At 48.7% G+C, this 21,969-nt stretch overlaps 4 protein-coding genes across 4 annotated transcripts; 1 reads left to right on the top strand and 3 right to left on the bottom strand.

The window, feature by feature from the left end:
* Window positions 1-1,088: 1,088 nt before the first annotated feature.
* ETH_00019455 (uncharacterized protein) lies at window positions 1,089-1,985 on the bottom strand (the record flags this gene model as incomplete). The annotated part of the gene is made up of 1 exon (XM_013375751.1): window positions 1,089-1,985. One exon carries the CDS (start codon window positions 1,983-1,985, stop codon window positions 1,089-1,091), a length of 897 nt encoding a protein of 298 aa, XP_013231205.1.
* An 8,398-nt stretch (window positions 1,986-10,383) lies between these two features.
* ETH_00019450 (40S ribosomal protein S15, putative) lies at window positions 10,384-11,489 on the bottom strand (the record flags this gene model as incomplete). Its single annotated transcript, XM_013375750.1, has 3 exons — window positions 10,384-10,497; window positions 10,665-10,988; window positions 11,487-11,489. The coding sequence occupies 3 exons, from the start codon at window positions 11,487-11,489 to the stop codon at window positions 10,384-10,386; spliced, it is 441 nt and encodes a 146-aa protein (XP_013231204.1).
* A 6,755-nt stretch (window positions 11,490-18,244) lies between these two features.
* Window positions 18,245-19,668, top strand: ETH_00019445 (CutA1 divalent ion tolerance domain-containing protein, putative; the record flags this gene model as incomplete). The annotated part of the gene is made up of 6 exons (XM_013375749.1): window positions 18,245-18,331; window positions 18,605-18,700; window positions 18,979-19,071; window positions 19,211-19,309; window positions 19,457-19,489; window positions 19,621-19,668. 6 exons carry the CDS (start codon window positions 18,245-18,247, stop codon window positions 19,666-19,668), a joined length of 456 nt encoding a protein of 151 aa, XP_013231203.1.
* Window positions 19,669-20,224: 556 nt separating this feature from the next.
* On the bottom strand, window positions 20,225-21,506 carry ETH_00019440 (vacuolar ATP synthase subunit e, putative; the record flags this gene model as incomplete). The annotated part of the gene is made up of 5 exons (XM_013375748.1): window positions 20,225-20,363; window positions 20,492-20,703; window positions 20,810-20,966; window positions 21,070-21,269; window positions 21,498-21,506. The coding sequence occupies 5 exons, from the start codon at window positions 21,504-21,506 to the stop codon at window positions 20,225-20,227; spliced, it is 717 nt and encodes a 238-aa protein (XP_013231202.1).
* Between the last annotated feature and the right edge of the window lie 463 nt (window positions 21,507-21,969).

The raw sequence follows: 21,969 nt of genomic DNA, 5'->3' as shown, positions 1-21,969 counted from the left end.
TGGAATCTGGAGCAGACGCTGCGCTGTATTTGCCGGCTCCACTGCAGCCTGGAGTTCTTTCCGCCTCTCCTGTCCCTACTCTAAGGCTTTGTTTTGTCTCCATATATTATCATTTACGTGAATCTATTGTCTCTACATTTGAATGAGCTTCTGTGGAAACAAACCTGCTCATTGCCCTCGCTTGATTCCTCCACTGACCGCTCATCGGGCCAGCAGCCCATCTTGGTGGCCATCGAGGCTTAACCAGGGTGCGTCACGCAAAATATCAAAAACGGCGAAAAAGCACTTTTTTTCTACTTACGAAGACAGATATAATTGCGGAGGCGATTCAGGGCAAACTAAGCACACAGGCCGCAGCGGTCAGAGACCCGTTGTCCTACATTCATTGGGGATTTCGTTAACTAACGGCCCCTGCTTTCTTTATGGCACTGCATACTGGTGCTCTTTCTGAAATTTCCATGGCTTTCTAAATAGTTTGACGAGCTTCAAACACTGAAGGGGCGTCCAAGTCACCGCCACTAAAGAACGGCTTCACAAACTCTGTAAAACCCCCCTCTGCGCGATCATTGAAGGGTTTGAAACCAGACTAAATGGATGCATATCCGTAATGATTCACAAAAACAACATAGTCTGCATCTTTGACTGATAGTGAGCCTCGTTGTCTACTGCGTCTCTACGCTAAGAGCACGGTCGACTTTACATGAGCGTGTCGGAAGACGAATACCCTTCCTCTTTCCCCCGTATATTTCACATGTGAAGGCCCTTTCGAATCGCAAACTTTTGTATCCGGAACATTTTGAATGGGCTGCGGCTACGGACCACCACGAGTTGAGATACCTTCGCCAAACACATGAACTTAGGCCTTACTACTTCAACCGTATCCGAGCCTATCCTGTTTGCAAATGTAGCAAAGAAAAGTGCCGGCCATGCGAAAATTCCACCAGCAACAACCGCACGCAACACACAGCATCTCGTGAGGGCTCCCCGTCGACCTCGATAACACTGCTTTTAGATCAAGGAACGTTCATTGGCGCTGCCTCTTCTACAACGGAACAAACACACACACAACCTTGCGAACGAGTGAAAGTTTAACGCTGCTCGCTGGAAGTGCTCCACTTTGGGGATACAGGCGACTGCAAGGTCCCTTCGACTCCGGCAACAACAGGAGAATTGAATCCCAAAGAGGGCCCTGGAGCAATAGTTGGACTTAGCAAGAAGTCAGGTAGCGGTGTTGATCTCTTATGTCTAGTCGGTTCAACTGCCCCCCCCTGAAGAGGCAACCTTGGAGGCTTTCCTTTTTTTGTGGTCACCTCTTCTTGCTGCGCCACGCCGGGCTCTTCCTTTGCCCCAGCCCATTCGTAAAAGAGTTGCCTTGTCAAAGATTCCATGGGTGAAGGCGACAGCAACTCTGGGAAAAATCCATGATCGAAAACAGGGAGCAAGCGGCTTCTAATCGTCTCCGTCAGATCTCCCAGGGCCACTTCCTGCGCGTGGATCACTTGGGCCGTTCTTTGCCGCAATTCCCACAGCCCCCAGCACGACGCAAGAGTATTAAGGGTCATAAGCATAAGTAGCCACCACTTCGTGGCGCTCCCTCCAGTGATAGAGCCTTGTCTGCCTCGCATCTGTGACTGCAGAGGAGTGTCGTAAACACGGGCAGGAGCAAAGCCCCCGTGAGGCCCCTCCCTCATAAAAGGTTGAAGCGCATAAGGAACTTCAAAATTATACACCTGCGGGGCCTGCCAATCTGCCGTTGCGCCTGGCGACGGAGCTACCGAAGCTTTCCTTATTCCACCTCGAGGTGGCGACTGCATGCCGAACACCTCCTTGTATGTGCCATCTAGAGCACCTAGTGGCTGCTCAACGTGAACCATAGAACCAACAGCTCCTGCAGCTTCTGCCTTAGACAAACCTGGGGAGGGAGAGGGTGTGGATTGACCCTCCCCAGACACTGCCTCTTTGGGGGCACCGTTGTTCCACGCCATGTCTGCATCTGGAACCACCAGCGTATAAGCGCAGCTGCCCAACAGGGCAGGCCACTCATGTGGCTTTTTTAGTCTTCGTCTTCTTTGTGCTATCCGTCGAGAAAATCAACTGTTGGTCTTCCAACGACAAAATGTTGTGACCGGCTCAGGCCGGCTACTTCTTGGTTGACCCCAGCAGCACAGCACTAGCAGGAAGAGAGCCATGCAGAGACTAACAGGAACCTCCCAAAAGTGAAAAAGTAGCTGACGGCGCAACAGGTATGCAAAGTAGGACGTGAAGCCACACCACCCCGCATGCTGCACAGGGCCACTGGCTCGGCCCTGCTCGTTTACCCAGGTTCTGAGTTGCAACTTTGCGATTTGGTGGTACTTTGATGACACTTCCCCTCAGAACAAAACGAGCGGGGTAGGAATATAAGGGTTACAGGGAAAGGGATCGACTTGTGGGGCCCCCCGGGAGGGAATGGACGTGATCTCGCGAGAGGATTATCGCCGGTCCAAATGGAGTATCTTCTCCATTTCAGTAATGTAAATGGTCTAATAAAGTTGACGAACACCAAAAATACTCATTGTAGCATGCCATGCAGCCTTGCATCAGCCCAGCCACAGCCACTGCAGTGCTGGACACTATGAAAAGCGGAGAACTTGCGTAGACTGGTAAGATTTCGCGCTAAATAGAACAATTGAGAGATTTTAGAGTAGGGATCTCTTGCTTTTTCTGCTTGTTCAAGCGTCCAAGGGTAGTATGTGGTGGTCAGTGGCTTGAGCAAACCTTGAGGCTCTATGGATAGAGCAGGTGCTAACTTGATTGGATGGAGGCAGTTTCATTTATCTTCAGGACTCTCCAGAGGCGGACGTAGTGCATTTTTGCTTATTCTAGAGGGTCATGCGGAAGCGTACAGATGGCTGTAGTTACAACTGCCATAGGACTACACTGGGATATAGAGTTGATATTACATTGCCATAATGTGCTTGGTTTGTAACACTGGGCTTGACGGTTCAGTAGAACTGCTGCAAAATCCTTTGTCGTGCCCTATAGCAGAGATACGATTCTCTAACCTGTCTTCAGGAACCAAGAAGGAGAGCATTAGAACTCAAGCGATAGGTTGAACTTCTGATGGGCAAGAAGACGGAAGACGTTGTGCTATTTTATAACACAGCGGCCAGTTGTACTGCAGATTACCTTGAATATGAGTATTTGAAAATCACCTTGCAAATTATTTCACTGCGTAAGCTTCGGTGCTCCGATAAGTACGCTCTTCACGGAAGAAACAAATTGACCGATCAAAATGGAAAACCCTAGGAATAAGATCACACAATGCGACTAACGTGATTGTTGTGTTTGTTTCACCTGTAAAACGAGCAGCTGTTAGCACAAGCTCTCCTCAATTGTCCCCTTGTCAAAACACTTTTCGCGGACGCCAGCTAGGGAGTGAAACGGCATGCCATGTGGCAAACACGGCTTAAAACAAAGTCCCGCTATCCCAACAAAGACACCCATAATATTCATGCGCATTAGCTGCTAGGTAGCCTTCTCGAAGTATATAAAAGCGCGGATGCCAGCTGTACGCACCTCCACAGAACGCCATCGCGCCGTCTGCCTGGAATCCGCTCGGTAGCGAGCTAAGCCCAGCTTGGCTGTTTCTTGTGTCTGTTGTTCTGGCGACATAGATTCATCCGTAAGACTATTTATTGATGGCACCAATTAGATACTGAAAAATCTGCATATTGTTATTCTACGTTTAATTTCCGAAGAGAGGCATCTGTCTCCTCCTGGGTCTCTCCCTGCACCCGTGCCTCACTACAGTGCAGCATCAGGCTTTTTCCCAGCAGCAAACGCCAAGCCTAATCATACAGCACAATGTGCCCGATCGCCCGATATTTAATTTATTCCGCATGGCAACTATATAACTGCTGTACCAACCTACATATTCTGAAATACATGGCCCAGGAGACAATTTCGAACCTGCAAGGTAATGCTGTGCACTACAGCTTTAAGCATCCTCACAATGCTTCTTCTGTCACTGAAAGGAGGTTTTAGGAGTTTTTCTTCGTCCATTGCAGCCGTAAGTTGCGGTGCCTCATGCCTAGCCGAGGCTGGAGCTTTACCGTTGCCGCCGCAGCCACATTACATTCCAGGTATATCTGTTGCTGTATCTGTAACAGGCTGCTTCAGACTCGTTTTCCCTATTTATCGCCTCTTCTGGGGCAGGTACAGACGCTGCTCTGCCCTGCGTTGCACCCCTGGCTCGCGCTGCAGCTGGTTGCTCAAGACCAGTCTTCCAGTGTAGATATGCATTTTCTTACTACAAGACACAGCCATTAATATAAATTACTTGTGCGTGTTACGTCTTTATTTTACTTGCGTGGCGCTTTTTCCCTTTTTGCTCTAATTCAGGTGTAGTCAAACCTAGATTCTAGCTCGAATTTTCTTAGGCCACTGGACTGTGGTTCATTTCTAATGGCCATAAGTTATAGTCACGCCTCTGCATAGTGCATTATTTTTTCCTCTTCTCTCTCTTCTTTGCTTGGTTCCCCTTTGATGCGTTTTGTTATCAGTTGCCTAGGCATTCTATTTCTTTTCCCATCAAACCCTAAACCATCGCAAAGCCACGATCTAGCCGATCTAATCTGAGCTTGCAACTTGTATGTGGGTAAATGGCAACTCAAGCCCCAAACCCCTAAGCCCTAAACCCTAGGCCGTTGAAGTCACAGGGCCATTTCATCTTCGCCATTTGAGCACTACAGTCCCAAACCCTAGCCTCCAAAACCTAAACACTAAACTCTACACCCTAAACCCTAGGGGCGTACAGTGCCAGCTCCACAATTCTCTTCCAGGTTTCAAAGAGATTCTCTAGCGCGTACCACTACGTAGTCTCAAAAGTACAACCCCATAAGGTTCTAACATTAATATTTTACGCATGAAGCATTATCACAAAGCTTGTACGTACAGAAACTTAGTGTTTGCCGCACATGTAGCCTAGGGAGTTTGGCTAAAAGGCCAGGGATTGGGGCTAGCTGTGTCACCTGCAGCCTGGGGATGCACGCATACCTAGGGACACCGAAGGCGTCGGAGAGGCTAGAAGAGAAACGGACTTGCATCCTTTGCATTTTAGCGGGTCTACTTGGGTTACCCTATGTGGGTCTGAAACTATTTAGGTAGCAAGAGGGGAAACGTTGGAGGAGTGAGGCGACAGCGTGCCCTCTACGAGTTCTGTGGAACCCATATTCTCAGGGACTGCTCTGCATGCGTTTAGGTACATCGCAACATTCCGCAGAGTTGACTGCAGGCCAGGAGTGAAGAATTAACCTTTAGTTGTGCGCACAGAATATTGATGAAAAATCGTCGCAGTATTAATGGATTCATGAGGTGCTATGTGCTGTAGAAGTACTGAAGGGACCCAATAAGACTACGCCACCGCAACGCGCATTTTAGAGGACAGGAAGTTTCACCTCTTCATCTCTTACAGGTGTTCAAAAGTGAACAAACTAAGTAGAGCCACCTTACAAGGCTTTCCTGGTCTTCCTGTGGGACTAGCAGGCTGAAAAGTTCAGAGCCTGCTTTGCTGTGCCGCACCTTAGCCTTGTCTCTATCAAAGTCTTCGACCACTAGCAGTATTCTTTGGCAGAAAGCAAGGCTCTTCTCTAATGTTCACGGTAAATGTAATGGCTTACAGGGATTTCGGCGTGTCGTACTGAAAGAGCTCAAGTGGCTCACAGCTGATACGGTCGTCAATTTCTGTGGAGCGAGTGCAGTATGGTGGCATATTTATGAAGAAATCGTTGGCAGGCAGCTAAAAGGATGCTGTATCTTGTCATTTGCTCCCATTTTCGAGTTTGATTGACTGCGCCCTTCGTCAGTTGGGGGCCCTTGAAGATGGGCAGTACTGGAGCCAGTTGGCTCCACCCGACGGTTTCCGCCCAAGTCCTACGTGTGAAAGTGCTCGAGCCACTGAATATTAATTTATTCTAGGGAAGGAGTTCAGGGGCTCATAGCAGATTCGCTTAACCTTCCTGCAAGTTTCCGCGCAGCGTATAATTTGGGATTCTTCTGGGAAGCCGGAACAAAGGCTCTTGGATGCAACCATGGAAGGGACTCCGGACTCTGCAATACGCACCCGAAAAGCAATACCTGGGGCTGGTGGAGGCTTGAGAAAAAGGTTTCGTCATGAGGCATCACTGAAAATCACTGAAAACCCACGGAAAAGCAAGGTGGGGCTAGCTACGCACCGTGAGGAAAGATAATTGTACTTTAGGGATCCGTTTACGCTTTGACGCACTAAGCGCGCCCTCCCTCGGTGGGGTAAGTACTCTACTGCACTGTAGGGAAGAAGTGATTTGATGTACAGTACTGGCTTCTTATTGGTGTGGCGTTGTTTAAGGTGCTGATACTCAATACAACGCGTCACAAGACCAAAAAGCGGATGGTGAGGAGCTCTGAAGTGCTTTTACATTTGGCAACGGCCATGAGCAGTCTTGCAAACGAACCTTTTTTGTAATGCGCTGAGCACGAACGAAATTCAGGCGCCGCGCGAAAGTGCTTCTGTAGTACTCTTAAATGATTTCTGCGCCGGAGTGCAGGCTCGAAGATGAGATGTGAGCCCCAAATTTTCACCGCTGCACTGTTTTGCTGACGTTGGTGCCCTCCGTTCTGCTTTCCATCAATGGCAGGCTCTCACGACTAGCCGTGGCCACTGTACTTTCCTAACAAGCTCCCATTGGTTGCATCCAGTCCTGATTGCTCTGCAGTGTTTGGTATCGAGAGCCAAGGATAACGTCAAATTAGAGCAGCGCCACAAACAGCACCATTAGCATTAGTAATGGCTCAAAATCTCCGAAAGTGTGGGGATTTGTGTCATTCAACACAACCAAAATCTTCGGCAAGCCTTACTGGTACTCTGGTCGGTTGATTTAGGATTTCCTTGCCTTTTTGTCTCTTAAGACCTTAAGTAGCATATTTTGTTGGACGCGGAAATACTTCATTTCCTCCATGGCGGTAATTCCAAAAGAAGAACTACTTGCTAGTGAGGCCCTCCACAGCTCCACGATCATTGTTGTACCTAGCATACATTGAGATCGCAATGTATGTTAGGTATAACAATGATAACACCTATATATGGTATAACGCTAATAAAACATCCACACGTTGCGTGTGGATGTGTTATTAGGATGTGGAGTGGCATCAGCGAAGGACAAAGACTGACGGTGTTCTTCTGGGCATACTGCCGCGTTTTGTTTGCGCTTGTGGTTGTGGATATGAAGCTGTGAGTGTTATTATGCCAGGCAATATTTCGGACCCACAAGACCCCCAAACCCTCGTTGATAAACATACCAGAGCATGGGGAGGCACACTGAAAAGTCCGTCGTATGCTGAGTTAATAATGTGCAGTGTGGCAGGAAGTATTTTTCGCTTCCGCGGTGGCACTAAGGCTGTTGTAGCAGCTAGGGCTTGAGGTTTTCTGCCCATCACAACACCTACGTTGACTTACGCAGAACTCAACGGCTAACATCGGTGTCCCATTCATCGAACGGCCGTAGCACTGTCTATGACGTGGAGAGTTCACATTTCTATGACACTAACCAATATCAATTTACACACAAAATGAGCAAACTTTTGCGTGGGCAGCCAGGACACGCAGCACTGCACCTAGTGTGGAGAGTCATGCTTAGTCGAAGTGCCAAATTTACCATCTTATACACGTTTTCACCTCCTTGTATATATTTTTAAAAAATATAACTAGAAGCGATTAGAAAACTGTGTGGGGCAGCCGTCTGCCTGTACTGGTGCCTACATTGTAAATTGAAGCCCCCCATGAGCCAGTACACCAGTGCTTGAATTGAGGCACAAAAGAACAATATTGCCTGCCAGGCTTGATCAGGGATCACCTCCAAATGTACTTTTTTTTCGGGTATTGGATTAACAATCGTCACGGAAGTTCGTGCTTTTGCCTCTGCGCGCAACTCTACAGGCCCAACGAACGGTGTGCCTTGTCGGGACATCGACAGGAGTCACACGAGCGAGCGTGCTCTGCACCTTATCCTTTTGATGAGAGCTGTGGATTAGGTCTATTTCTGGACGGGCTGGATTGGGTCGTGGCCGATAGACACAAAACTGCAGCGAATTAGACAACGTTTCCACGTAGTCAAAACGGCCGCCTCGGTGGTGTAAAAAAAAGTTCAGTATATACACGAAAAGCGTACGCGAAGGATCAGTTTTAAAGATAGAAGGCTTACAATGGACAGTACGGAGGCCTTACGCTGCGACCTGGAAGAGTTCGAAGCATTCTTAAAGTTAGCCAAAAGGCCCTCTGTCAAGAGCTTTTTAAGCGCTCATTGCCAGCGACTGCGGAACCAGATCGAGGAGGTAAATATGCAGAAGTATCAAAGCTCGAACGGAATGGCAGCTACCTAGTTACGGACTCACTCCGCCGTGAGACCCATGTACTTACCCGTGTTTCCCTTTCTGCTTTGCTCTGTGCAGGCAGAACGGCTAGATAAGTGCGCATCTCAAGTAACTCCGACGGTAGAGGTTAGTTTACGTACTTATGTAAAAGAGCAAGCGCCGACATGGTGTCCCCAGTGTCGGTCCTCTCCTGCAGGAGGTATACGCTGCTTCTCTTTGTTTACCGAAGAACCAGCGTGTGTCTTCCCTTCCATATGCATGCGTGAAGGTCTTTAATACAATCGACAGGTTTGCTTGGGATCAGACGAGAGACTTAGTTAAGTGAGTCTTTTCTGAAATTAACCATTTGGCAGAATTCGCAAGCATGCGCAGCTGCTAGCAGGGGGCAGAATACCAAAACCAAGGCTGGTCATTTATACACAGGTCGTTGGCTAGTGTGCTTCTTTTTAGGGTTTATGTACAACTGGATGGCCTAGGGAGTCTTCCTGAGGAGGCAACGTCTGTTCACTTTGAGGAAACTAGCGCCCAGCTTGTGGTATGTTCGTCTAAACAGTTTATGAAAGCAAGACAAGAACGAAGATGTGAGTGTTCGTAGCCTCCTGCGCCATTTTGACATTTCGACTGTGCGTTAATGTGATGGAGCGACAGGTGCAAAATTTGCGACATAAAAACTATATTCTCAAGCTATGTCCTCTCTATGGTCCAATTGACGTTGGGAGTAAGTCTTCCGGGTTAAAGCAATTTCTCCTCTACAAGACCATGCTCCTTACCTCGCACAGTTGCGCTCAGTTACGTATCTGTGGGGCGGATGCCTCTCTCACCATTACTCTAGTAGCACACGAACGTATTCGCCGCTAAATGCTGCCGCATTTTGCTTATGGCATGCTTACGCTGTGATGGTTTTGTGTGCTTTAGAGTCAAGCTTTTCGAGGAAACGCGACACGGCAACGCTGCGCTTAGCTAAGGCATGGGAACGTTGCATTGAGTGCTATGATGTTCAGAGTCACCCGAGCAAGCATGAGTAGCTTCACTCCATAGGGAGAACTATAGCCGTACGCATTTTCAGGTTCCACCTATGCGCAGATGTCGGTTGCCTGCATTGTTTCCGCAATTGCAGCGTCGCCCAGGAGAACATTGGGACACCATTACGAAAGCGACACAGCTAAATCCAGTTCCCAAGATTGACCCATCCGCTGATCCGTCACAGTCAATCATGAGCATGATGAAGAACCTTTACAACCAAGTGACCCATTGTCCTGCCAATTGTAACTAGAATTGTGTGCATGCTTGTGGCCAGCAGGCATGTTCAAAGAGGCATCGCTCCCGCTGTGTTTCACGGAATTCAAATGCCGAAAGGTTGTGCGACTTCAGGGTGAGTTTGTGCGACTTCAGGGTGACAGTGAAATGAAAAGGACAATAGCGAAAGCCTGGGTGAGTCTCCTACGCGTGAACTGTAATCGCCACCATGTCGCCCAGGCGGGCTTGCGTGTGCCCCCGCGCAAGCGCCCGCGTGATGCCCGGAGCTGGCCCCGCAGTGGCGTCTGTCGCATGCCACGGTGCTGTATGCAGACCGAGTCACAGGAGAGGAAGATGCGGGGAACCGAAGCGGAAAACGGGATATTTTAGCCCCGCTCTGCCAACGTAGTGCGCGGTTTGTCAGAAATGCCTGTGCTGAGCTCAAGGTTTCCCGCCAGCCAGCACCACTTCGACCCTGGTGCGACAGTGTCGCCATTTAAGCTATGACTACTGAAGGGAACTGGGTTTTCACAGCAGCTACGAGTACATGCGCTATACTACATGCACTATAGTGCCGCTACTTGGGCCACGGCGAATATCCTGTAGAGCCACAATTTCCTATGGCCTGCTTAACGACTAACGCGAGGCCGTTAGGCAGTAGCAGGTCGTCCCAAAAAACACTAAGACGCCCACCAGGAGTTGCTTGAAAACGAGGTCTGCGATACGGCGCAGTGAGTCGCTGCTCTTGCATCCAGCGCTTTACTTCAGTGGAATGAAACGAGATGAATGTGTGGCGCCAATGCCCGGTTTGCCATGGCGGACAGGCTTGTAGCTAATTGAGAACTCCCCAAGGTAGTAACCCACCATTTCCGGCTGCAGAGCACGAACGGACACAAAAACCACTTTCTTCCATTGCGCGGTGGCGCTGCATGTCTACATATTTAGAGCAAGCATTTTCTCAGCTTTCAAGGAGTGCAAACGATGTTCGGCAGGGCCATGAATTGGAGGAGTTCGTTGGTTGTGCATCCAGAAGGCCATACCTTGATCTCGACGTTGATGAATTGCTTTCCGTTGTACACTCCAACAATTGACCCTATCATCTCCGGCACAACGACGACATTGCGCAAGTGTGTATTGACGGGCGGTGGCTTCTCTCCGTACGGCAGGTCCTTTTTGGCATTCCTGAGCTTGTTCATGAGGGGCAAGGCCTTCTGGTTTATGCCACGGCTGAATTTGCGGCGTTGGCGGGCGCGAAACAGATCCACTAGCTTATCTAGAGGGAGAGTTACCAACTTTTCCAAGTCGACGCCGCGGTACGAGAACGTACGGAACGTTCTCTTCCGCGGAACCGATGCGTCCTCTGCCTGAGCAACAAAACCTATTCGATCACCCCATTCATGTAAACTGGATCCACTGGACTGAATTCTTACAAGATAAGTTCAGACACTCAACATTCAAGTCCCACAGGGCAGTACATAATCGCCTTTGAAGCTCAGGAGTATGGCACGGGAGCTGTTGGTCACGACTTGGCAAAATCAACGACCGAAGATGCCTCTAACATAGCATGATGACAAGTGGAACTACCAAGGTTCGAGCATGTACACAGTCGACGTTACCACTGTCTTGTGATCAACCACACTTGGGGCTGATAGCAAGACTCCCGCTGCTGTGGTGCTACAAATGAGCTATCCTGCATTCCAAAAGGCAGAGATATTATTCAAGTCATGCACCACGATGAAAAACGGCCAAAAACCCCATGTAAGTCGAGAGTATGGAACTAGTACGGCACTGGTGGCACAGTAGTTGTGAATGCAAGTACACGGGGTGAACATTCACTTCTGGCTGAAGCGAGTAAGACGCACCATTTTGTTCTGACTAAAGATTAAAACGACGCGAGGAATAGCAACGAAAAAGTACTCTTCTCCATCTCTCCAAACAATCGTCCTTCGAGGTTCCCATTCCTGGCCCCGCAGCTTACATCATGGTAGCGGTCTGTCTACTTCGGCAGCCCCGAACCCCACGCTGCCGCTCGTGAGCGAAATCGAAGTTATTAACCACCATATAGTCCTGAAACTGCTAAGTGCAACCCGGAAGTGTTGCCCGTAAAATGAACACTTACACTTACTTCGTGGCAGCAGTTGGTTGAGGAAATCAAAACACGCGTACTCAGGGAAGCATGCGTTTGGTGCTGTGGTTGCTCAATGCTTGCCATCTGCGTATGCAGGCTTGCTTTTGCTCACAAGAAGATGAAGCGTTTCTAAGGAGTATTATACGAGTATAACGTGGATCCTTTCTTCACCTTGCAAAGGACCAGCGCGTGAAGCCGCAGTTGCCCCTCATCAGCTGCCCTAGCACAGTGTGATGGGCTCGTTGAGACGGCGCTGGGATAGACTTGACCAAGCATTTTGTGCCTTCAATTCTTTCTTATTCTGCGTTATTTAATTGTAAGATAATCGTTGTGGTGCAAGGGCCTGATTGATTACTCCAATGCCCAGTGCGCAAAGCCGCTATACCGTACAACGGGAATTCGGGAAGAATGAGAGCCAAGGGTTTTCCCCTACAGAACATCAGAGAAAATCTGATAGCTCAGATGAGCCAGTGCAATCTGGGACACTGTAACGATCGTGAGCATCAGTATCTGCGTAGCATGCTTTCTAGGCCACTGGGTTCATCATTATTAAACGTTGTTTTTTAGTTAATCTATCGTCATCGTCTGCAGTCAGACTGGCGCGTACGGGGGCCCCCGTTTCTGCCGCGATGTTTGCCCACGGGGGCCTCGTGCTTGGCAAAATTACAGGGTTTTTGTAGAGCGCGTAGTCCGCTGCCGCTTGCTCTAGTGTATGGACTCGCCAGCATGAGCTTGTATACGACGAATTTTCGTCCCTCAAGGTGGTTTTTACTATGAGTGTTGTTCTCTATCTATGTCAGTAATGCCAGCAAGGTCGAATCGATAGGGGCTGGGCATATGAATGGTTTAGACACCGATCTGACACTCTTTGGTACAACTGTGGTGCATTCTAGACGTTTGTATGCTTCTTTTCAGTTTCAACTGCCAGATTTGGTAGCCACATATGCAGGCAACAGAATAACACGGCTATTTGAACCTTATGCTCATAATGGTTTAAACATATCGTATCTTTTCGCTGAAGTGCAATGGATCCCATAAACTTCATAAGATATTTAAGCAAAGCTAAACCAGCCGGAAGCAAGTCTAGAGGAAATCACGAGCTCCTCGAACGAAAATTGCGGGAGCTTTTAGTTGTAACTCCAAGAAATCAAATCGGTCGCGGGGCGCCCGTTGCTGCTCCGAGGAGGCTACTTCTGCGAATCAACATGACCAGATTCGTGAAACTCCTAACCAGAAAGCTCAGGTCCAAATCGAAAGGCACACCCTTGTATAAGCGAACGCTTCTTCGTAACTTATATTTAGGGAAGTAAAAGCACCTGCGGGGACCTTGATAGCATTGATTCCTTAATGTTCCTCCTCTTTTCTACTAGCCTAGGCTGCGCTTCGCAGAAATTTACGCCAGGTCTGAAATAGCGGTTTGTTAAATGCACTGCCTAAACCGACCTCACTTCGGCGAAAAAGCGCTTATCAGCCATACACTGATTAGGTATTGGACACTGAAAGGGCCTGGTACTGTGCGTGGAATGCAATGGCGTGAACGCCGGAAGGTAGAAGCACCGGCTGGAGCCGTTTTCGTTAAGTTGTGCGGCACACCCACTGTTTGACTTCTGTACACAGTTTTTTGCCGCACAGCTCTGCTTTAAATGGCACCGTATGGCACAACTCCTGCATGCACCGTCATCCTGTGAAGAGCGGCACAATGCAGCTACAGCTCATTATCTGACCGAAGACTGCTAGAACTCGCTGACAAGCCATGCAAGTAATCACTGGAGGTTCTAATATATCGCGCATGTCCAACGGTTTTGTGCTTATATGAAAGATCAGTGCGGTGCGTTTTGGTAATCATGAACTGGAAGCTACGCAGCAGTGCAGGTGTAAGGAACTACATATGAAATCGCAGTTGGACGGCAAAGGGTTACCGTGCAGCATGGCAAAGACAGCACTGCTCGCCTTTGAGATACTTCGGCAGAGCTGTGAAACGCTTCAGAACACAGTAGCGTCGCGCAGTTCTATAAGCCGGGTCACAGGTGAGCAACTGCGACTGAGACTGCGCAGTCTACACAACTCTGCCTTCTGTCTACTGGCTATAGAGAGCAGTTACAAGTGGGCAGCCTGGTGTGGGGATTGCCTGCATGGTGCGGCAATGAATGCTTGGCAGAGAGCTTCGCACTTTCTTTATTGACTGCTGTCTCATCAACTCAAAGCCGCCTTACACAGAGGGCCGTACAGGTCACCGTTTCGATGTCTACTGTGAGCGTTTCATACAGCGCTGATGCTGTTGGGGGGACCATACCGTGTATTTGCTAACGAACCATTAGGTGACCGAGTAATTTAAATACAATAAGCTACGAATCTGCGTGAATAGTAACTGGTATTCTCTACTAATGAGGAGGGCACAGAAGGCAATAAGACGAAGTGCCACAGAAGGTGCTGGGGCGAACTTCACACTAGCAAGCCAACAATATGCTGACCGAACAATAGGCTGCTTCAGCACAACGCGCCAGCCCCAAACTCTATGACTTACAACACAAAGCCAGGTCAGAGAACCCTGTAAGGAGCTACTGGGTAAGGATTGGGCTAACACGGCAAGCGTACCAAGTCCACTACAGGAAACCAACATCATACTGGCTTTATCAGGCGTGAGCAAGCTGCCCGCTACCCGCCTGAGGAGCAGCAAGAACTGCTGCAGTGTGCGCTATCAAAGCACTGCAGTGGGACCCTTTCATGCACAGGCTGGCGAGGAAGGTTCAGAGCTGCTTGCCGTTACCCTCAACTACTGTCAATATTGGATGCGCTCAAAAGAAGCGCAGGCCCCACCCTCCACATGCTCGAGATCCTCAAAAAGCACACAAAAGTGTTTGCAGATAGCTCGCCGTAAGAGCATGCCTGTCTATACTATAGCATGCTTGAAATTCCTGTATTTGAGAATATGCAGGACTGTTTCAGCCCTTAGTGAGTCGCTCTCGCCACTGTCGCCACGTCAGTCTAGATCTAGTAATAGGCGTGACTCTCGCTCTTTTTCATAAAGACTTGATTTCAGCACTCGTGAGTTAGCTAAACAAAATGGCTCACTCCACTCCCATGAAAAAGACAGCAGCTGACACCTTTGAACTTGCTGTTAACCGTTCATTCGCCACCACAGATTCACTGAACTACTCATTTCGATGGAAGCCCTCCGTTTCAGTCTGGCGTATTGAAGCTGCCTTGTAACCGGTTCAATATCAAGCAAGCTATTATATCCGCATATTATCTGCAGAGCGACGGAAAAACAGAAAATGTCCACTGTGTAACCCCGCCAACGGTCAGCTGCCACTGTGTACGCTCTGTTTGCTGCCACTCTTTTCGATACTATTTATGTATACCTAGCTTCCTAGCTTGCACTATCTTCCTTGCTGTATGCATTACTTTCGTTGTATTCTGTCAACGATTGGTAGGGCTCAGGTTTACTGCCCATCAAGCCCCAGCAGGAGAGTGGCCTCAGTGGAGAGGGAAAGTATGCATACTTTCACATATGTTAGACTCCTTGGTCCATGTTTCAAGACGGGTCGGTTGAAACCGTTGAGGACACTATTGCCGAACGCTAGTACTCGTCATAGGTATCACCTGTGGGGGCGCCTCCTTATGGCCATGCGGCCGCTCTGCCACTGCAGGATTCGGAGTAGGATGACGATGATGGGCCGGTGTTCCGGTCAGCATTTTGCTTACTGACATTGTAGAAGTCTCCTGCTGTGTGGGGCCGATAACGCGTCCCTTGCGGAGATGCATTCCTTAACGAGCTAAGGTATCTATGTGTGAATCATTTAAACATAGTATTCCTACTCTCAGGTCGGTAATCGTTCCCGGAACACCCCCCAAATGTAGTGCACAGCGCCTACTGCTGAGACTATCCTGCTACCTGCCACGAGCAGGAGCCTATGATAACCTTATACCTTCAGCGCATCTCCTTGAAATAACAGTCCAAATAACACGAAATGTAGTTATTTCTAGTTTTCTAATTCCATTTTCTTGAAAATCCCCCCACTCGGGGTTCTTACCTCCTTGGGGAGTAGGCCTGCACCAGTGCCGGCGCTATCGCCAGCCCGAATCTCCAGGTATTCACAGACACGTCTAGTGTATACAGGCTAATATGCTGATAAACTGCTTTAATTCGATAATAGTAAGAAGGTCCTATCTTCGTTCAGCGTGAAGACCTCTTGTGCGTCTCCAGCTAGCTACCTTCTTACGGTCACGAGCAAGCCTCATTGTAGTGCCTGTGCACTACACTTAGTGACTAACATTAGCATTATGCTTAGACTTTGCAAAGGTGAGCTAGTAAGGGGAAATATAAATTGAGTCAAATGACTCAACGGGAAACAAATATACATTCTACGTAAAAGAAAACGGGAGAAAGAGTGCGAAATGTATAATGAAATAAACAGAGCTTATTGTAAGCTCCATGCAAGCAGAGGCATCGAGAAAAGGGCAAGTGTCTAGATTAATTCGGTCAAAACAAATGCTAGAGAAAATCAGGTGAAGCAGGGAAACGAATAAGGAAAAATCGCGTATAATAAGTTGGAGTGACTAGAGTTTACAAACCTAATACTAGACCAGAGAAAGTCAAACAGCTATGAAGATTCTAGCTGAAGTTTACGCCTCCTACTGAACGAAAACGCAAAAGGAAATAAAGAACCGGAGAAACAGATACACTAATGTGAAAATGATACAAGAGTTTGCATTACTTAAAATCTTAGAATAGTGACTTTACGAGATTGTAGCAGAAAATGCATTTCTCCCAAGAGTACATCCGCGCAATCAGCAGCAGCGCGAAAAGCAGAAGCAATGCACAAAGAAGCAGATTCCGTACTAGCCCTGAAAGAAACAGCCTCTACAGAAACAAATTGTGGAGCAGAACTACAGCAAGAAAATCCTACAGATGCACAGCAGAATCGCAGAGCGGCGGCAAGAAGAATGCTGTGGGCTCTAGCAGGAGTGAGGCATGGCGAGGTCTGGAGAGAGTTCAGAACAAAGATGTTCAGTAGTTTCTTTTGGTGACAAGTGAAGCGTCGTTGGGAAAGGGGACGTTGTGTGCAGCGTAACAACGTGCCGGAGAAATGGCCTCCAGGGTCATTAAATGCCAAATATGGAGATCGCTTTGGAGAAGCAATTAACGCGCGTGCTTCGGTTGCCAAACCTATCCTGGTCTGTAGTCAAGCCCGGGGCTTGGGGCAAGAGCAACTGAAACTGTAGTGTTCGGCACAGCTAAGCAGAGAAGGGTGTATGGCCGGGTGAAACAAATGCATCCCGTGGGAAACGCACCTAAGGTCTAAACGGTGATTTTGGTGAGTAATGATGGATGTAAGCATATGGAGCCAAAAGGGAAGTGATAAGTAGGCCACAGGCTGGTCTTTCGCTCAATTTTGTAACGGTTCTGAATCAGCGCTAGCGATGGAATTTGAAAGGCCCTGCCCCCGCATTCGTTCGCAATTCATTTTCAAATTAAAGTTTTCTGTCCCCACTACAGCTTATGGCATTTTTGGTGGGTTGAAATGGACTCTTCAAACCGTTTATCTCGTGCCTGGAGCGGAATCCTGAAAACGCTACCGTTGGGAAACTGCCGCAACAGCGATTACGATAGTTCTACTTGTCTGTATGTACTAAAGAAGTGCGTAATGCCCCCATTAAAGACTCATACAGTGTACATACCGGCGGCGGTGCTCACGGATACAGCTGCGACCGCTACTCCCTTTGTGGCACAGTTCTGCTGAGGTTTGTCATCCTCAGCTCTGCTGTCCACTGCTTGTTAAACCATAACTTCTGGCGAGTAATAGCCACACTATTACATGGTGATACTCAGGTACTCAGCGCAGTGCCAAATTTTCACCGCGGCGTTGCCACGGTGAAAATTTGGCACTGCGCTGAGTTGTGGCACTGCCCTCCCCAGGCTGCAACACAGAATCGCTTAGAACCCCACACTGCAGTCCATTTGATTGCTTTTGTGTTACATTCTTCGACTCCTTGCATGTTGAGACGGCTTGTAGGCGATGCGGGATTATCCAATTCGCTGCCCGAGTCCTTTCACCAACAAGGTAACAGTTTGGAACTCCGATAAACGTTCAACAGGAACTGACCACAACACTCTGCTCCAAATCGCCATTTTCCCACTACTTTGTGTCTTCTTATGGATGAGTAGTATGCAGCAAGAATCACCCAGGTACATTCCTCACACCACCCAACACATTGGGCACCGGTGACTCATGCGGAGCACGACGACGCACGAGACAGATGTTTGGTTCTCCAATTAATGTCTACACACCTCACTGTGGGCAATACTAAAAAATTTTAGGCTGGGACAGAACTAGAATGCTCTGTGCAACAGCGAAGCAGGTTGACACAATGGACGAAATAGTGGCTTCTGCGTGCATGCGGATGCAGCTACATTGCATACTTTCCAGCGAGCGACTCTCAAGAATTTTTTGTGTACTCGTGGTAGTTACGATTTTAACACATTTAGAGATGGTTGGAACGCCCTTCCTTGTCGCCACACTGGTGTTTCTTTTCACCCAGTACGTAACTAACTTCTTGAGTTCCGGTGCAATTCATGTGAGTGTAATGCCCCTTTGGGAACTTAAATAATGAAACTTCTCATCAGAGCAAAGTGTATGCTGCTATGGGGTAACGGTGTCCATGTCCTGCATGCTTATCCCTTGGCGTGTGGGGAGAAGATGCATCTGCCTGGCTTCACGTCGTTTGTCGCCGATCACACCTCCCTTAATCAAAGGTCAAGGCAGTTCTCCTCGTGAAAATGGGCTAGTGGCGTCAAACTCTTTCAATTCATCAACGTACACTGACCGCGAGTGCTCACGTGCCTTGCAGATGGAAAATCAGGGTACACAACGCATAGCCATGGCGAGCACTGAGGGGCTTGTCGTCGGCTTCTCGACAGCGTCCAGCAGTGAAGAGGCACGATCTGTAAGTGATATCAGAGCCTATGTGGTTCGTAAGCGGCGTGCCGTGTTTCACCGCTTTATTAGTCTCAGTGTTTAGGTGCATTTGCCCATATTCCCCCTGCTGAATGGTGAATACTTGAATGTCCCAGAAACAAAATACGTAGATATGTTCTTTTGTAGCAACGAAAATGTCTGGAGAGAGCTGTCGGTTGCATTGGCGAGGAAATTGCACTTCCTTTACCAGCGTTTCTAAGCATTTCGTTCTTTCCCCTCTGTGGTGGCCGTCCTTTATTCCTGAAGATTGCAGAGAATCTAATCGTGAAGAAGCTCGCTGCATGCGTACAAATAGTGCCTGCTGTGGAAAGCGTCTACGAGTGGAAGGGGAAGCTTGTGGTGAGCCAGATGTCTGCCATCCAACAGAAGGGCCCGCAAACAAGAAGGCTTCTTCGTCATTGCATTTGCTCTTCAAAAGCCAAGGCTGAGATTATTGGGCTGTGGTGCGGGTGGCGGTTTTCTGTGTGAACTTTTGTAGAAATCCCCCGAAGTCCTGATGATTATCAAGGCGCAGAGGCAACATGCTCAAGCGGTGGTACAGGCCATTAAAGAAAAACACTCCTACGAAGTTCCAGAGGTGAAACTATACCCGAATTTCTCCAAAGTGCGCCCCAGTGAATTCAAATCCGGCGAAGGAAGCCTTAAGCAGTCGCGGTATGAAGTGCGTCTTGGATGACGCCTGCATGATCCCATTCGTATGGTGCGCGACTCGTGCGTGTTTCAGGTTGTGTTTACAGAAATCGTCGATGGCAACGCAGTAAGCATCATGCCGACGCTTTTTCTTTTGTTTGTGCAGCTGAGTGCTACGCTAGGTGGGTGTGGTGCTTCCAGCTCCCCACAGACCGACTGACGGAAGTCCGTCGTCCATTCGTGCGTGCTATATCGCAGGATTATCTTCAGTGGGCTCGCGCTGCCACCCAGCCTAGGGGTTCGTAAGTTCCTGGCGTGGTTGTACCTTGTTGGCGGACCGCTGCCGTATCGAAGCACCGAGTCTCAGCTGCGTCTCTAGCTGTACAGACTGTTATTCTATATGAACGGACGATGGAATGTATCTAGACCAATTTCTTAAGTCGCTTGAAGGTCAGGCTGCGGGTGGTCATGGCTGCTCGCGCTGTTCACCATTCTTTGCGGAAATACACAGTATTTCCACCAGCTACCTAGTGCGGATTATATCCCATGGCGGGATCGCTGAAAGTGAGGTGAAAGTCAGGAACTCCCCTCAGGTTGTTCACCTTATACAGCTACATAGAACCTCGAAAACGCTGATCTGCACCGAGCAACCACAGTACTTGCGCCGTGCACCCTGCGCTCTACAGATGGAACAGACTAAGTTATAATGTACTCTGGAGACAACAGATCTGCAGAGTACGGTTCGGCTGCCATAACATTCGCACAGCAGCGACGAACTGGACACTCTGAGAGAAGGCGAAAGTAAGGCTTCGCGAATACTGCTGGACAACACTACTTCGTCCGAGCATTAAGTCGAACATCATCAGTGCTTGATCGGTGTCGTGAATAGATGCATGCGAATAGCCGGGGCGCACTCAGTCACGACCAACTTCAAACGCGCATCTAGAGTATTATCACATGAAATTCTTCCATCCGCCGTCACTAGTATAACGCCACCACAGCTGCGAAAACGTAGGAAACAATTCGAAGCACTCAACCTGCCTCTCCCACAGCTACGCAGCACGCAGCTGCCCTGCCATACCATGGGCGTCAGTTGACGTAGTTTGTCAAGTGCAGGCAAGGAACTCACCATGAGGGTACCGTGCTGTCGGCGGTAGGCGGGGGTGGAAGGTATCGCCCGAGCTTGTCGATGGACAGCTTGACTGTCTTTTTGAGACCCGCTTCGTCATTCAGAATCTTGCTATATTTCGCTGCCGCAGCTGGGAGAACACTCTCCACTACTGATCGGTCCACTTCACGGCATCTGATCACTACTTCTGGCTCCAGTAGCCGCAACAAGCCCTGGAGAAGGAAGTCACATTCCACCAACACTAAACTTGCGTCGACTATGAAAATAACGGCAAACGCTTCCTGAGCATACGCATCAGCTGCTGCATCAGCTGCCTACCTGGACTATGAGATCCGTAAGAAGTTCCTTGTATCTGGCCGTATCTGAGCAGATGGTCGCTAGTTGCTTCTGAGATTGCGCATAAACTTCCGTCACAACTTGGTCCTGCGCGGCGATCCGGCGAAGGCGAGCTTTGTTGATCGCTGTGGACCGGTCACTGAGTCCGCACAAATGAATGCATTGTGAACACGTAAAGTGAAGGGCAATGCCCGCGTGAGGGATGAACTGCCACAGATACGGAGTCCATTCCTCGAACCTACATTGAACGCTGTACTTCGAGCTTTTTCGCCTTCTTGTCAAATTCCTGACGTATCTTGTCCTTCATTTGCTGCACCAATTTAAGCTTTTCAATGTTGAAGTCCTCCAATGCACGGGCCTCTATTTCCTGAGCTTTATCCTTGGCTTCGTTCAAAATGAACTTCACCATCTGCTGGATTTGCGCAAGCGCTTCTTGGTCGTCCTGTGCAAGAAATTGGAACAGGCAAGCGAAAGATTGACATGGAGATGGTCCACACACGCAGAAAAGAACAAGAACCAAGCCCACATGCGCTACCCAACTTGACACGGAAACCAACACGTCCACTGTCCAAGCAGCTGACTTTCCCAGCAGAGCTCCTGAAGTGTTCTCTGCTGATTTCGGAGCCAAATTCGAAAAGGCAAGTGATACTGCTGGGATATCACAGCTTACCATTGCCATTTTCGCGGTGTTGTGGGAATAGACAGACTATACTTCGCAGGCCATCAGTTCTTATGAACCTGCGAACAATGAGTAAATCAGCCCCTACCAGTACTATTCTAAGTACAGATTGTTGTAGTTTGGTTCTTTATCGAGCAACGAGCTGTTTAGGGTCTGAACAATGGTAGCGATGGACTGCATGAAAGCCGGCAGCAGCTGTGCCGCTACAACTGCCACCTCTCGACTTCTGCAGCCGCGCCTGAAATAACTAAGGAAATCCCCCAAAATAAAAGGAAATATAGGCACAAGCATTTCCAAAAATCATAAACCAGCGGTGTCGATTACCCATCCAACCATTTCACTACAGTGGGAAACAGATAACAAGATGCCCGAAACATGCTGCACTGGCGGGGTAATGCTGTAACTCAACTGGAGCTCAGCTGAGAATTTGACACATACCATAAAATTCGTAGAACAAAACGAC

The sequence above is a fragment of the Eimeria tenella genome, genomic scaffold (assembly GCF_000499545.2).
Source record: "Eimeria tenella Houghton genomic scaffold, Eth_scaff3, whole genome shotgun sequence".
NCBI classification, from domain to species: Eukaryota; Apicomplexa; class Conoidasida; order Eucoccidiorida; family Eimeriidae; genus Eimeria; species Eimeria tenella.
The sequence above is the reverse complement of the archived record's forward strand: the minus strand, read 5'-3'. Positions and strand labels throughout refer to the sequence as shown.